Here is a 15,220-nt window from a genome sequence, read left to right as displayed (position 1 = left end):
AAAAAATAACTACAGTTTTAATATTAAAAAAAATTGAAACTTATAAAAATAATATGGTTATAGAGTAAAATTGTTTTAGGAAATAATATATTTATTATTTTAATCAAGCAATAATTTTGGATAAGAGGCAATAGCTTATGGAGTAATGATCTTCTCGAGAATTTCTCATGTCACTAATCAGTGTTCCCAGACTCCTAATGAATTTACATGTACCCGTTAAACATCCCAAAATGTTTTGAAGTTAGCCCTGATCCTTAATTTAACAAAGAAAAAAAAAAGATGTCATACTATGATGTCACTTTTTGTGGGGGCAACAGAATCTCTTGGCCGCCATATCAAACACAAACATGGTTCAGAGGCATGAGAACTATACAGGTAGGTAGCAAACAGCATGTCAGAAGCACTGGCTTCTGCAATAATATGCAAAAGTAGTATGCATGCATCATATGAAATTTTATATATGAAGGCATGTCCAATAACATGCAAAAAATAAAGGTGCCGTTCTCCCTTATAATTCTCCAAGTAAGAAACATTCGATCCATCATAAATAGGCAGCCACACTACCAGACATCTCCCATTCTCACATCTATCAAGATGGTAAAACCTGTCCACGAGGAAAATCAGGATTAGTTTTCAGATACAAACTGAACCTTACTGACAGCACAATATCGACAGAACCTTCAAACTCTTAAAGTATGTTTAATCATCTATCCAAAAACACACACACACACACACAAAAATAACATGCATATCTAGCATCTCAACAGATAAATGAGAGCAGGCTTACACGGATTCGAGATGAGGATCTCTACCATGAAAGATAGGAGAGATAATAATTGCGACTTAATACTATAATATAATTATAGCGCCAAGCAATTTGTGAAGACAGCCCAGCTGAAAAATAATGGACATTAATACTTCCTTCCCTATATATTGTTAGTTTCAGAAACAAAAGCTCCATTAGCTCAGTATGAGATTCCAAACTCTGGCCCCTCCAAATTCCAACTCATTCTCGAGTTTTCTCCATCTCTACAATCATCGATTCAAAAGTTCGAGAATTTTCATTTGGAGTCTCTGATATTATCGGTTCCATTTCCATTCCACTATCCGTGCGCTCCTCACTTTCTTTATTAGAATCTTCAATGTTTCCCAGGAAAGGACTGCCTAGGAAAAGCTGTTCCCATGAACCGTCATCAGGTAAATCTGGTAGGAGAAAGGGAGAATGGTTTTCTAGTGGACTCAATTTTTCATCCATAAGCACTTTCATGAACTCGGAACTAATGCACAAGTCTTTGAACCCATCGGCAGCCAGCTCAGGTTCTGATTGTTTTTCGAAAGCAGGAGGTAGGGGAACTACAGGCTTGAGTTTTTCACCTACAGGTGGCTTATACTTTATTATCATCCCATCAGAAGCAATTGGCTTGTCATCTTGTTTATCTTCATCTAATACATTCCATGATTCAGACAAACGCCAATTATTTTCCTTTGGATGAAGCAATTGAACCAGGAACCCAGGGCTTTGCACGACCATGACTAAGAATGATAACATCTGTTGCTGATGCTTTTCCATTCCTTGAAGGCGATCGCTCAGGAGCAGCAACTTGTTCTCAGCAGATTCCTGGTGTTGCCTGAGTTTGACCAACTCCTGGGTCAGCGAATTTTTATCAGATTTGAGATTCTCAACTTCTTTCCAGAGGCCATGATGGGGTACCTCTTGGGATGGTTCATCACTATTGTCATTCTGCGGCAATGCTTTTTGTTGGTCTGCAACGTGCGGATGTTTTCTTCTGCGTATATTTTTCAACAATTGCTTTTGACCCCTAACAAAATTTTCATTGGCAAATTCCCAGCAATCCGTATCAATTTTCCTAAAACCCTGTTAGATATTTCAGTTACCAATTAGTTACAGTAAAAGACTCTCTCCTCAACCATAACAAATGACATAGAGATAAAGGAACAAACCTATAGAGGCAACAAACATGCACATCAATATAAACAAGCCGATACTCTTGAGATGTTGTACCATTTCACAAAGTCAGGTGTTATTTAAAATGCTTTTAATTTATCAGTCAACAAGGAGCCCGCCCCAGTGACTAGGTTGTTATGAAATATCGAGGCCAATTCAGAAATTAACAACTAATTAGTTATAAAGCCAGTAATAAGGGAATGGATCAGAACATTTCTTCTAAGACTGTGCATTGAATTAAAGTTTGTAAACTTAAGTTTAAAGCAATCTAATTCTCCAAATTGATAGTGTGTTTGGCTATCAACTGCAATGATCTAAATCCAAATTCAACCTAAAAGATAGAAATTTATGTTTCTCGTCTTCGCTAATAGATATCCAAAAATGGTTTTGAATTCGAATAAGCAAACTTGATATCGCTTTCAAAAACACTGGTTCAAGTTAAAATTAAGTGTGAATAGGCAACCATATCCAAATTGTGTTAACTGGACAAAAGTAACTTGTATGAGAAATATGAACACTATTCTAAAATGTAAGGTAAAAAAGAATGAATAATCAAATAAACGAACAGTACTCAAATAATATCTTAAGAGCACAGAACGATTTGTCAAGCGGGTAAAACTCATCCGAACAAACACCAATTTATTTTCCATCTAGTTGCCGACACAATTTCAAAGGCTCACCCTACAGAAAGGGTTTTCAAGTGCATGCAAGAGTTATATACATCAAACAGCGAGTTTCTGCATCACAACCATAACCTAATTTTTTTAACACCACCAACAATTTCAGGCACTCTGTAAGAACATGGAAATTGCAGCCAATTTACGAATCACACAATCAGACAAAAACGAATTATAAACATACCAAATAATAATTTATTTCTTTATTTATGTATTCATCTTCAGATAACTAAGAGAAACAAGCAACTAATACAGAATTGAGCTGAAGAAAAGAGTGAAAGAGACAAACATAAATATTGAGTTGTCTAATAAAACTGGAGAAGTTGTTGTGTTTGAAATAGGTAGGAAGTAGCGTGACGGAGAATTGCGTGGTGTCAGATATGACGAAACTGTCGCCGCCGTCGCTCCAACGGATAACGGAGTCCGTGTTCCGGTCTTCCACCATATCGTAACACTTTTTCAAGAACGGAGGCACCGCACCTGAACCAGAACCATTTTCGTTCGATTTCACCATCGCTAATACAACAAACAAGAGAAGAGAAGAGCGAGAAAAGGGAACTGAAGAGATGAGTTCAAAGTTGTAAACTCCAAACGAAATGAAATGAAATTTCCATGCGGCTCCTTATGTACCGTCACAGCACTTTCCAACCTTTTTCTTTTTTGGGGGTTTTCGAATCAGACCCACACCTCAGATATTTTATTTAAATATAAATTAAAAATTAATATTGGTATATCTTTTTCACTATGTTTGGTCTTTTTTTATTATATTTTAATTTACTATTCCAATATTTTAATGCGGTTCGGTTCAACTCTCCCTACTCGGAATGCAAGTATGTCGTTTCTGTATTACTTGCGGGAGGAGTCATCCTTCTCGTTCCAACTGAAACGGTCCAATTACATAAATTAAATTTTTTTTAAATATATAAAAATATTTTAATGTGTCATTCACTGAAATTTTAAAATTGAATTTGGAAATGCATTACAGACTAACCTTGCTAAAAAAATTTACATATTGTATAATTGTATTACAGATATAGTTAGTTGAAGTTTTAGTTTTAAAGTTTACATTTTATTAAATACTCTACATGCTTCCAGTGTGAATAATTTTGTATTAAAAACCTACTTATGATACAATATGTAAGTATTGTTATTATGTCAAAATAAAGTTATTTTTCAATAGGGTTTGTTCGGAACATTATTTATAAATTTTTATGTTAGGTCAAGCCTTTCTTCAAGCATGATTTCATTTTTTTATGACTGACAAATGAAGATTTTTCTAATATGTTTAGCTTCAAAATTATTTAATACTAAACGTGCGATATGTTAAATTTGATCAGTCCTACAGTATTTCAAGCTATCATTTCAACAATTTTGATTTCTACTTATATTTTTGGTTAAATTATACTGAAGCATGTAAATTTTGTGAACAAAAATCTAACTTATTTTGTTAATGAATTATGGTTTAGCTGAATAATAAATTAATTTCCTTTGCTTCCTAAGAAAAAAGTTAGCCAGTTATTTGATATTGGAGAAAAAATACATTAAAAGAAAGAAGTGGGAGCAAGAGCGACTTAATGACATAATAAATTTGTTCACCCAAACATCAAATTTAATTTTAGGTCATAAAATATGGCATTTGTTGGTGAATTCATTGATGACCCTTGAACTGTTTAATTTAATTCATTATAAAAAGTTCAACCATTTTAATCATGAAATGTTATTTCCTATTTTATTTTTGTTTACTTTAACTATTTATTTTGTTATACCTTACCATTTGTTTAATCAATAGAAATAATCAAAGGCATAATAATTTTCTTTTTTAAGAATGATTGAATCTATAAATAATTAATTGTACTAATTTGTAAATAAAAATGTTTACAACTTACTATTTCACATTACATCTTCTATAATATTAGATAAGTTAAGTTCCATACTGATATTTTTAAAAATCTCGAGTTTCCGCTATTTTAATAAAAACACACACAATTTATTGATAAAAAATATTTTAAAAGGAATGTGCCAAAAATATTTTATTGATCTGGCAAATTGTGAAGTATTCAGGTCAACAGGCAAGTCAAGCCATCATTATTTAAGTTTCTTTATTTTTCTGACAGACATTATTCTGTTTGTTGTTATGTTTGTTTTTACATCTACAGAGACAAGGAAAAAGTTAAGAAAACATAGGTACCGTAGACATGTTTTACTGTGTGATGAGCTGGGTTTCACTAGTAACAATAGTAAAGATTTGGAGATTGAACCATCCTTCGAAGAGTTTCTTCTGGCAAAGATTTGTAGCAGTTGTAACCACAAATGGGTACCATACATGTAAAAAAAAAGGGATTTAGATTATTACCCAGAGCGACCAATACATCTCCATCGAGATACCATTCCACAAACAGCTTGATACAGAAGGAGTAAGCAAAATGCTGACAGCGGAATATATGGAAGAACTAGCTAAACCATGAGCGTTTTGGAAAAGCATTAACGGATGCCCTCAGACAGAGTAAAAGGAGAAATTGGATTTTCTCATGAATAGGAAGGATCCAAATTCAACACCCCCTTATATGCACGTAAAGTTTATGTGGTTCTATAGAACGGATTGACAACCTATAACAAATCTTGGCTGATTATATGTCCTATACATTCCCTTTAAACTGAATTTGATCTTACAGAAACAACCTCTCTGCGTGCTGGAATGAAGTGAAATATTTGACCTTCCATGGGCATCAAATGGTACAACCTTGTGCATTATTAGAGTAACCCATTTATTCTTAGAAATGACTAGGAAATTTTTTTCATAAGATTGTATTGACCCAAGAACTATGAGTGAGAAGCTATTCATGGAATCTAAACACCAAGATTTACCTTCTGAGTCGCCGACCCTTAAATCTGCAAGCTCCAAGTTCACCAGAGAAATGAGGGGTTCTTATCTACCAATGATATCTGATCTGGTTTAACGTTAAGGACTAAAGATTAGGGAAAATGCTCTGGAATCAAAAAAGGATGAGATAATGTTTAAATTATGCACTCAAGAACTGAAGACAATGATGAAAGAGTTAAAATCCCTTCATTTTTCGTTTTTTTTTTGACAATACAGAACAATCCTTGAAAGGTATAAACAGATAGGAAGCCCGGTAAATGCTCAAAGTTTGTTAATCTCAACTCAAGCTGGAAAAACCCAAATCCATAAGCTAGCAAATCGGTAGAATGCTAATTTCCTCCAGCAAAAATCCTTCTATCTCTTGTAGATTTCCAGAGAAAATTCATTATTCTTATTTTGCCAAGTAATTCAGAAGAACTAGCAAGCAATTGCATAATCTAATTATTCTGTTTTCCATAATTTTCATGTTATATACATGGAATATGTGATATTCATGTAACGTAAACTAATAAAGGAAAAGCACAAATAATTCATAAAAAAATAATTGTAAAATACATAAAAAAGGATATTTGAAGAATGTTAACTTGTGTCAGGCAGAAAATATTGGTGTCGTTCAGCAATCTGCGTCTGGGAACAAAAATGGAAAAACCAGAAAATTCTTGATCACGTTTATAGACACCAAGACAGGATAATTAAGAAGTCAATAAAAATCAGACACTCAATAAGACTACCCATGTACTTCCATATGAGATACAAAAGAGGTTGAATGCATTTTTTCCCTGTTCATAAGCCTTAGTGCTCTTTGAAGAAAAATATGGAGGAGAAACAGAAGACATAATCTCTAAGAACTCCTTACTAAATTGTAACTCAAAAAAGCCCTAGCTTAAAAAATTCATTTTCTTGAATCCTAGTACTTTCCCTGAAATGGCAGTATAAGAGCACAGAGAAAGACAAGTGGCGCTGTCAAGACTCATCAATGACATTCACAACTCAAATGCGTGTCTTTTATATCTGTTTATTAACATTTTTGGTTGAATTGATTGTGTAGGAAGTCAAATAGGTAATGAAAAACATAAAAACAGGACCTTCTGCCCCCAACAAAAATTTGTAAAAGTAATTGAACACTCACAATGCTGCTAAAGGTAGGCAATCTGTACTCAATTCAAAACGCTTCCAAGAAATTGGACAATGTGTTATCCCAATCCCCACTCCGAAGCTATCTCTTCAAAAAGCTGAGAGCACACAGGCCTTATCTCAAATACATTTTTTAGGGCATGACTTTCCTATGGCATGGCAACTTCTCAACCAATTTTTTGCCTTGATTATAGTCTGTCCTTTTTACACTGATTTCGTAGCATTTTTACTCCACCTCTCAGTTTAGTACTGCTTATGCAGTTATAATGTCATGCTTGGTTTCCCCTTTCTAGTCATAGTTGCTATTTCACCAGTAGTCTCCACACGAACAAGATCCATTTCTAAAATGGTGAAATCGGCTATTATCTCTTACAATGATTTCCCTGCCAACAATCTTTGCCATAAATTTAATTGCGGTGTGGCAATCCACGCACACCCGGATGTTCTTTATTACACGGATGGTTGTACCAGCAGTAGTGCTAATGATGCCAAATGCTATCGCAAGTCTTTCACTGTGGGTGCGCAACAGGTCGCGTTTATGCTCCTCATCAACATCATGTAGCACCTCCTTTGTGTCAAGGACGTAACCTTCTTTCTCCATTTGTTCTAACAAAATATTCAATGCCTCGTTTATTTTGTCATAATATGGATGTGATTCGTCTCCAGCCAGAAAAGTGTGTACTTTGTTCCCAACCTCAATCCAGCTGCATCCTGGAGTCTTCTTCAAGCCCTTTTTCCTCACGTGGACTCTCAATTTCGCAGCATCTCTCCATCTTTGGGCGGCTGAATAGATGTTGGACATCATAACATACGCCCCCATGTTCTCAGGGTCAACCAAAAGGATTTTGTCAACAACCTTTTCAGCCAATTCAATATTCTTATGAGCCCTACAAGCAGCTAACAATGCTGACCACACACTTCCTGTTGGTTCCACAGCCATGTTAGAAATAAAGTCATAGGCTTCCTCCAACCTTCCAGCTCTACCAAGAAGGTCCGCAACAGCAGCATAGTGCTCCAGGCCAGGAGCAATACCAAAATCCGATTGCATACTGTTAAAATACTTCCATCCTTCATCCACCAACCCAGAATGATTACAGGCAGTTAAAACACCAATAAATGACACGTAACAGGGCTTCACTCCATCAAGTAGCATCATCTCAAACAAGGAAACTGCATCAAGGGCATGCCCGTGCATCGCACATCCCATAATGATGGCGGTCCAAGAAACCATGTCACGCTCACGTATTCTGTCAAAAATATACCTAGCCATCTTAATATTACCACATTTGGCATACATGTCCACCAAAGAGCTAGCTATAAACTTGTTACCATCAAACCCAAGTCTAATTATATATCCATGAAGTTGCTTCCCCAAGTTCAAGGCTGTCAAGTGAGCACAGGCCGGTACAACACTCGAGAATGAAACCTGCATTGGCTTCTCCTTCTCCTTCAGCATTAGACGAAAGAACCCGAGCCCCTGATCAAATCTCCCATTCTGCACACAGCCAGCAATGATGGAATTCCACGAAATGGCGTCTCGATTAGACAAGAGGTAAAAGGCACGAACGGAGAGCTCCACATGATTACACTTCGCATACATATCAATCAAGCTACTTCCAATGAAAACATCCTTGTCAAACCCGTGTCTAACGGCATAGCCATGAATTTCCTTTCCTTTGATAACATCAACATGCTCCGCAAAAATAGGAAGAACGCTAGACAAAGTAAAGGAATCAGGCCTCAAGTTTTGCCTACCCATTTCCCTAACCAAGTCCAACGCCTCTTCATACATACCATTCTGTGCATTCCCGGCAATAACAGTGTTCCACGAAACAACATCCCTAACAGGCATTCTGTCAAACACCTTTCTAACAGAGTCTATTTTCACAGTAAAATTATTATTATCATTGTTACTGTTATTATAATTATTACGGTAGTGGTGCGTTTGGGGAAATTGGTCGAGCACGTGGTTGGCGGAAAGGTGAGGGTGGAATTTGGAGTAGACGTTCATCAACGCGTTGGCGGTGTACAAATCGAAGTGGAAGCCGAGGCGAATGGCGGAGGCGTGGAGCGACTGAGCTAGAGGAAAGTGTTTGAGAAGCGTGGACGCTTTGAGGAGCGAAGGGAACACGTGACGGTCGGGGGAGACGCCGGAAGCGCGCATGAGGTTGAAGGTGGTGAGGGAGTGGCGGAGGAGGCCGTAAGCGGTGTAACATTTTATAATGCAGACCCAGGCGAGGGAGTGAGACTTCGAAGTTGCTCTGGCTTTCACGATTTGCGCGTGGAGCTGTTTCGCGTGGAAGGCGGAAACCACCGTGTTCGGGTTGCGGAGGATTCTTCTTGTCGCACTTTGGGTGGAACTCATTGAAGGGTTGGGTTTTGCCGGGGAATTTCCTCAACGTCTAAGAACCTATTTATAGTCTACTACGATTCTAATAATTATTTGAAAGAACATAATCATTATCATTATACATTTTAATACTTTTATGTTATTCTTAATCACTTGTGTATACTCTTAATCACTTTTGAGATAGATAAATTCTAAAATAAAATAAGTCATTAAACAATTTTCCTTGGTGATCAAATTGTCCACTAAATCTTTTTTAAGAGAAAAATTATAAATCATTAATCCTATATAACCTTGAGTACATGTTCATTAAGGAATAATTGTAGTTGTTTAATTTCTCCTAAATTATTAAGTTCAACAAAATCTTATGTTATGTTGAACTCTCTCGCTTAAAGAATTAGAAACATTTCATGGAAGAAAACGACCAAGGAAAAAGAGAAAAATTAAGAAAGCTTATGGAAGAAAAATGACAAAAACAAAAACTTAAAAAGGTAAAGAACGAGTTTGATTATATAATACATAATATAAATCAAAATATCTTTTGTAAACAAGAAATTTTTTATTTTAATTTTGCTGAAAATATAACTTTTATTTAAAAGAAATTTTTAGAATATTGTAAGAATATCCAAGAAAAAACATTCCATCATAATATTCCTAATATTCTTAGTATATCCCTAAAATTCTATTAAAGAAAAAATTCTAAAAAACTTAAAACACGGAGCATATTGTAGAATGAAATGGTCAAGACATAAAGGTAATTAATAAACTTAATCACCTTGCTTATAGATAAAAATACTTCACTCTATCCTACATGTTTGAAATATAAGAAACTAGATATATTGTAACTTTGAATACCTTGAGAAATTGGTTATGTTGTATTAAGGTTCTATTTTTATGGAGTTTTCTGAGTGATGAACCGATAATGCAAATATCTTTTTATCCTTTGACATTCTTTTGTTCTTTCCACTTTATACATTTGATTTTCTTTTTTTTTTCTCTTTATATTCTTCACTCCATATATCATAATTGCTTAGTTTCAAATCTTTCTAAATAGTTAATGAATCTTTCACACTTTAACCTATATTAAGTAGAAAGACATTATCACTTTAATTTCTTCTTTAAAATAATTACCAGACGCATTACTTACACTTAACATATAATAGTTATTTTCCATCAAAACTAAATATTCCATCATTGAATTTGACAAACTTTTAGTTCAATATATAAAATAATTACTATGATATTCGAATAAACAAAAATAGTTCCATCAAAACTATTATTAATGTTATAAATGAAAGAAAAATTATTATTTTGCATCATGAAAGAAAATTTTTCACACATTTCTCACTTGAGAATTCTAATGTTATATAATAGAAAAAGAGAATATAAATGACAAAAAAAATAATGAAGAGAAAAATGCACTATTTACCTCTTTTCTATCTGCGTCAGCGACAACAAACATAAGAAGGCTAATACTGTCAACTGCTTCCTTCAATTTATTCCTGATCCAAAGATGTGGTGAAGTAGGGGTCCCTGCTCCATGTTTCTTTCAGAGACAAACCAGATTGGTTCATAGACGAATTCTCATCACTCGTCATGCTGCTAGGATGATCAACAAACAAGATTAATAGTTGCCACAAACCCAGAACAAGCAGAGAGATCAGTCAATGCAGACAATAATTTCATCTGAATTATGAATTAAATGTTAGAAGTCCCACTTCTAAAAGTGGACAGAGGCTTCCTCCTTCCATATATATAAATGTAAGGGAAGGCGTAAAATTTACCAAATTTTTTTTTTTGTATCTTCTTATATTAAAGAGATACTTATATATTATATTAATCTTACTTTTAGTGCTATATATTATATTAGTCTTACTTATATATTATATTAGTCTTATATATTATATATTATATATTATAAATTAATTTATTATAAATTAGTCTTATATATTATAAATTAATTTTATTTTTAGTTGAAAGTCATGATCTTACACTATATATTATTAATTAGTTTTAATTGAAAGTTATGATTTTATATTATATATTATAAATTAGTTTTATTTCTAGTACCATCTATTTATATAGTATAAATTAATCTTATTTAAATTAATCTTATTTTTAGTTGATGTTATATATTATAAATTAGTTTTATATTATAAATTAATTTTATCTTAGTTGATTAAGTTGATCTATTTATATAGTATAAATTAATCTTATTTAAATTAATCTTATTTTTAGTTGATGTTATATATTATAAATTATTATATATTATAAATTAGTTTTATATATTATAAATTAGTTTTATCTTGATTTAGTTGGTGTATTTTTAGTTGATGAGGTATTATCACATGGACTTCTTCTATTAATATTCCATTAATATTTCATTAATATTTAGTATTTCATTAATATTTAGAATTTGATAAAGAGTGTGTAGTTGAGTGTAGCACTATCGTCAACCTTGACGGAAACATGGCGAACAATTGTATTCAAGTGAGACAGAGAGACGTGCGGTGTCTAGTTGGCGGAAAGATGACAAACAATTAAACAATTGTGTTCAAGTGAGAGTGAGAAGAATGAGAGTGAGACGAAGAGACGTTCTCTACCGAAAAATATGCACAAGTGAAGAAGATAAAGTTTGTTGAAGGAGTGCGGAAAAATTAGTTTTTTTTACATACCTATCTAATATGAAACACATTGAAAATCATCATAAAAGTTTAAAATACTTATTATAATAACAAATACAGAGAATTTAAAATAAATAATTAAAAGTATCATTAAAGCAAATAATTGTTATTACAATATTCATATGTAAGTTTAACAAGAAATCTAAATAATATATAATCTAAATATCTTAATAAAAAAAATCCAACCATAAACATAATATCTAAGAACAATTGTTTTGTGAGAAATCCAAATACTATACAATCCAACCATCAACATAATATCTAATTGTTCTAACATGGCAAGGGCTACTTCTTGACATCAAAGCACATATAAATGACTTTGCTTCACTCTTAATCTTGGCAAAGTTTTTCTTCCCACCTTAAATGTAGAAAGAAATTAAAAAGGAATAGAATTATCTTCCTTAATAAAATTTGTCCCATTAATATTAAATATACTTTTATATAGTATGCACAAAAATATTATATATATGTCCATTACTTGTACTGCTGCAGCCCCATTGCAAAAAGATAAGCCAGAGTTTAACTTTCATTAGATCTCTAATCAATAAGTAAATCATATTTTTTAGTTATTTAATATTAATTATGATCTTAAATATTGACTTAAAAGTGGACTCTCTTGCGTACGTAATATAAAATTAATAAGAAGACAAAATGTGATTTTACATATTTCATGTATGAACACGTAATATTGGTGTCATTAAACCCCTAAAGCATGCACATCAAATTAACTTAAGTTTCTTAAAAGGACAAGAGGTGTGAAATAAAAGACAATAGTAAAGAGAAAGAATCCTAAAAAAGAAAAAAAGAAAAGGAAGAATTTCAATGGTAAAAGAATTTGTTAGAATTTTCTGTGATTCACATTAGTAGTTTACGGAGTCCAACTTATTGCTAATTCTGGGACGCTGTAATAGGTCAACCTGAAGTCATGCATGGTGGTCCACCCTGGTTTCTTGTACTATATTATGAAAACAACACAACTTTTGTTGCTTGTGATATATTCCTTTTCAAATGTTCCAACACCATTTTTTTTATGTGTATCTGAAGCTTCGTAAACGTAACAGACATGTCTCAAATCCAAATATTCAAAAAAAAAATTATTATAAATTTTGGAACATTAAAAATAATACTTTGAGACATAAATTTTTTATATTCATTTAATATTATTTTTTAAATAAATATAAAAATTCAATTACCTATGATTCTTTAATGTACTAAACAATGTCTTAAACTATCTATTTAATCAAGTTTAACAAAATTCCGTCAAAGAAAATAATTTAAATATAAATTTTTTGGACGAAAAATGTAAGATCTTTTCCATCCCAGATAACAAAAAGACAAAAAGAAAAAGGTAGAATAAAGGTATGACCTTTCCCAAAAATAAAATAAAATAAGAGGTCAAATGCATTCTTCTCTTGAATTGGGAAAATGTAAAAGTGAAAAGAAAAAAGTTTGACAAAGTTACAAACATAATAAAATAATTATTATTTTTTATCCTTTGAATGTTTCTTTTTGCTATAAGGTTTCTACAATTTAATATGCTTATTATCACTGACCAATGAGATTTTAGAACAAAACAAGATAAAAAACTGATTTTTTTTTCGACATACTTTCTATCTTTCAGTTTATTTTATGTATATGTAAGAATTAAATATATACGAGGAATTTTGATTAAACACGATAATACTGATTTTCTCCCTATGAATAAACTTTAGTCTAAGGATGACCCGATACATATTCAGTATGAAACATATTAACATTTTTTTCTCTAGTTCACACACACTCAATATATAGGCTTTATGACTTTATCTACTTTTACTCTTCTTTCTCTTTTTTTTTCATTATCTTCTAGTAAATTTGTAAGAGTAATAATAGAATGATATACTTTTATATTTATTTAGGTAAATTGGTCATAAAAATTAAATTTTTGTATTTTTAAAAAAAATAAGAAAATAAAAAATGAAAGAAAAATAATATCAAATAAACATAAAAAATTTATGTGTGTTAAAATATATATTTTTTAATTTATAAACTCAAACTTCGTATATACAGCCCAATTCGTATTTTTTTCACTGTTTATGTTTAATCTATTTTTTCATAGACTAGTTATGATTTGTTCCAATTATTATTATTTTATTTGTCTTATAATCATTAAAAAAATTTATATTCTTAAATACTTCTTTTTCAGTTATTCTTTATTTAATGTAGAGAAAATACTTTTAGAAAGTTTGTTTATCTGTTGTTGTTTAGTTTAAATTTTATTTATTAGTTAGTTTTAATTATCATAATATTTTTTTATCGTGTTTTTACTCGGAGATGATAATATTTTTAATTCTCTGCGTTTCTGTCTCGCCTAATATTTATGACACGTGTTCTCTAAATAATGGAAGGTGAAAGAAAGTTATGAATATTTAATTATTGGTTATTAACATTTAATGTCTTTTAATAATATTTTAACTGTTGAGGTACAATTCGCACCTAATAATACTATATTATCCTTTTTTGAAATAATACATTCATTTATTGTTCTCTGTTCTTTTTTGTCTTCTACTTTCTCTATAAATAAGAAAAATGCATGTTAAAATTATCAATATGAAAATAAAAAATAGCGTTTACTTAAGTAATTCCTCAAATGAATTAGTTTTAATAAAATTCTCAATAAAAAATAATTTATTTAAAAGGAAAATTTTAAAAAAATCTGAATAATTTGAAAAATTAAATAAATAGTACATATATACCAAACAATGCGAAGACGTTGCCAATCAAACATAAATTATTATATACGTTTCATTTTAAATATAAGTTTTAATATAATTTATGATGAGTTTAAAATATCTAATCAATACATAAAAATCAAACTCTAAAGCAAAAATTTTCTCGTCGTCTTCGCGAGAATACAAGCAAATAAAACATGCACTTAATTAATATATGATCATGATACTACTTATTATCATTTTTCTCAAAGTTATTAATGACAGATTTTTTGAGTTAATACATAATCCAAGAATTAGTTTGGTATAAGCTTTTATTCTCTTACAACCAAATAGATATCAATTATTAACAAAAGGCCTGGATTGATGTAATGCAACGTATGGATTATGTAATAAGTGATATTTTTCATATCATATGATTTTTTTTTCCATAGATGATTCATTTTAGTCTAAAATTCAGATTTGAATCTCAAAACCTTAGCATACCTTGCTAAATTAGTCAATGGTGAGTTTAATAGGGTAACATGTTTGTCATTAACATTCGTTTGATACATAATTTCCATATTATAAGTTTCAACTTTTACTTCTAACAAAAATCAAACATAATATAATCTAGAATCTATCATAAAAACTAAAATTGAATACCAAAATTTGACCGTAAGAGGCATTCATGTGCACACACATGGTTTGTGACGATGAAAAGTTGCCTGAGAAATCAGGTAGCCATATAAATGGCTTACGATGCTGCAAACCACACATAGAAATACCACAATCTTAAAGTCACCGATTTGGCTATCAACTTGACAAATTCGGTTTCCAACGA

At 31.6% G+C, this 15,220-nt stretch overlaps 2 protein-coding genes across 5 annotated transcripts; both read right to left on the bottom strand.

Moving 5' to 3' along the window:
- Nucleotides 1-282: 282 nt before the first annotated feature.
- Nucleotides 283-3,337, bottom strand: LOC108320137 (heat stress transcription factor A-8). 2 transcript variants are annotated; one of them, XR_001831359.2, is made up of 3 exons: nucleotides 2,933-3,337; nucleotides 788-1,876; nucleotides 283-604 (listed from the first exon to the last, which is right to left on the bottom strand). XR_001831359.2 is itself a non-coding variant. In XM_017551484.2 (2 exons), the coding sequence occupies exons 1-2, from the start codon at nucleotides 3,155-3,157 to the stop codon at nucleotides 1,007-1,009; spliced, it is 1,095 nt and encodes a 364-aa protein (XP_017406973.1). In that variant the 5' UTR covers nucleotides 3,158-3,317; the 3' UTR covers nucleotides 283-1,006. The 2 variants fall into 2 exon arrangements, 1 of the variants encoding a protein (XP_017406973.1); XM_017551484.2 differs by having other exon boundaries at nucleotides 283-1,876; nucleotides 2,933-3,317.
- A 1,633-nt stretch (nucleotides 3,338-4,970) lies between these two features.
- On the bottom strand, nucleotides 4,971-9,035 carry LOC108320112 (putative pentatricopeptide repeat-containing protein At3g23330). Of its 3 annotated transcripts, XM_017551452.2 has the most exons (3): nucleotides 6,654-9,035; nucleotides 5,509-5,591; nucleotides 4,971-5,383 (listed from the first exon to the last, which is right to left on the bottom strand). In XM_017551452.2, the coding sequence occupies exon 1, from the start codon at nucleotides 9,021-9,023 to the stop codon at nucleotides 6,966-6,968; it is 2,058 nt and encodes a 685-aa protein (XP_017406941.1). In that variant the 5' UTR covers nucleotides 9,024-9,035; the 3' UTR covers nucleotides 4,971-5,383; nucleotides 5,509-5,591; nucleotides 6,654-6,965. The 3 variants fall into 3 exon arrangements, with proteins under 3 accessions (XP_017406941.1, XP_017406939.1, XP_017406940.1); XM_017551450.2 differs by having other exon boundaries at nucleotides 4,971-5,591; XM_017551451.2 differs by lacking the exons at nucleotides 4,971-5,383; nucleotides 5,509-5,591 and adding an exon at nucleotides 6,088-6,151.
- Between the last annotated feature and the right edge of the window lie 6,185 nt (nucleotides 9,036-15,220).

This window comes from Vigna angularis, chromosome 1 (genome assembly GCF_016808095.1).
Source record: "Vigna angularis cultivar LongXiaoDou No.4 chromosome 1, ASM1680809v1, whole genome shotgun sequence".
NCBI classification, from domain to species: Eukaryota; Viridiplantae; Streptophyta; class Magnoliopsida; order Fabales; family Fabaceae; genus Vigna; species Vigna angularis.
This window is presented reverse-complemented; position numbering and strand designations above follow the sequence as displayed.

Coding starts and splice junctions, on each gene's coding strand:
- LOC108320137 (XM_017551484.2), bottom strand. CDS start 3,157: ATGGTGAAATCGAACGAAAATGGTTCTGGTTCAGGTGCGGTGCCTCCG. Junction 1,877..2,932: donor TTAGACAACTCAATATTTAT/GTTTGTCTCTTT, acceptor AATATCTAACAG/GGTTTTAGGAAAATTGATAC.
- LOC108320112 (XM_017551450.2), bottom strand. CDS start 9,023: ATGAGTTCCACCCAAAGTGCGACAAGAAGAATCCTCCGCAACCCGAAC.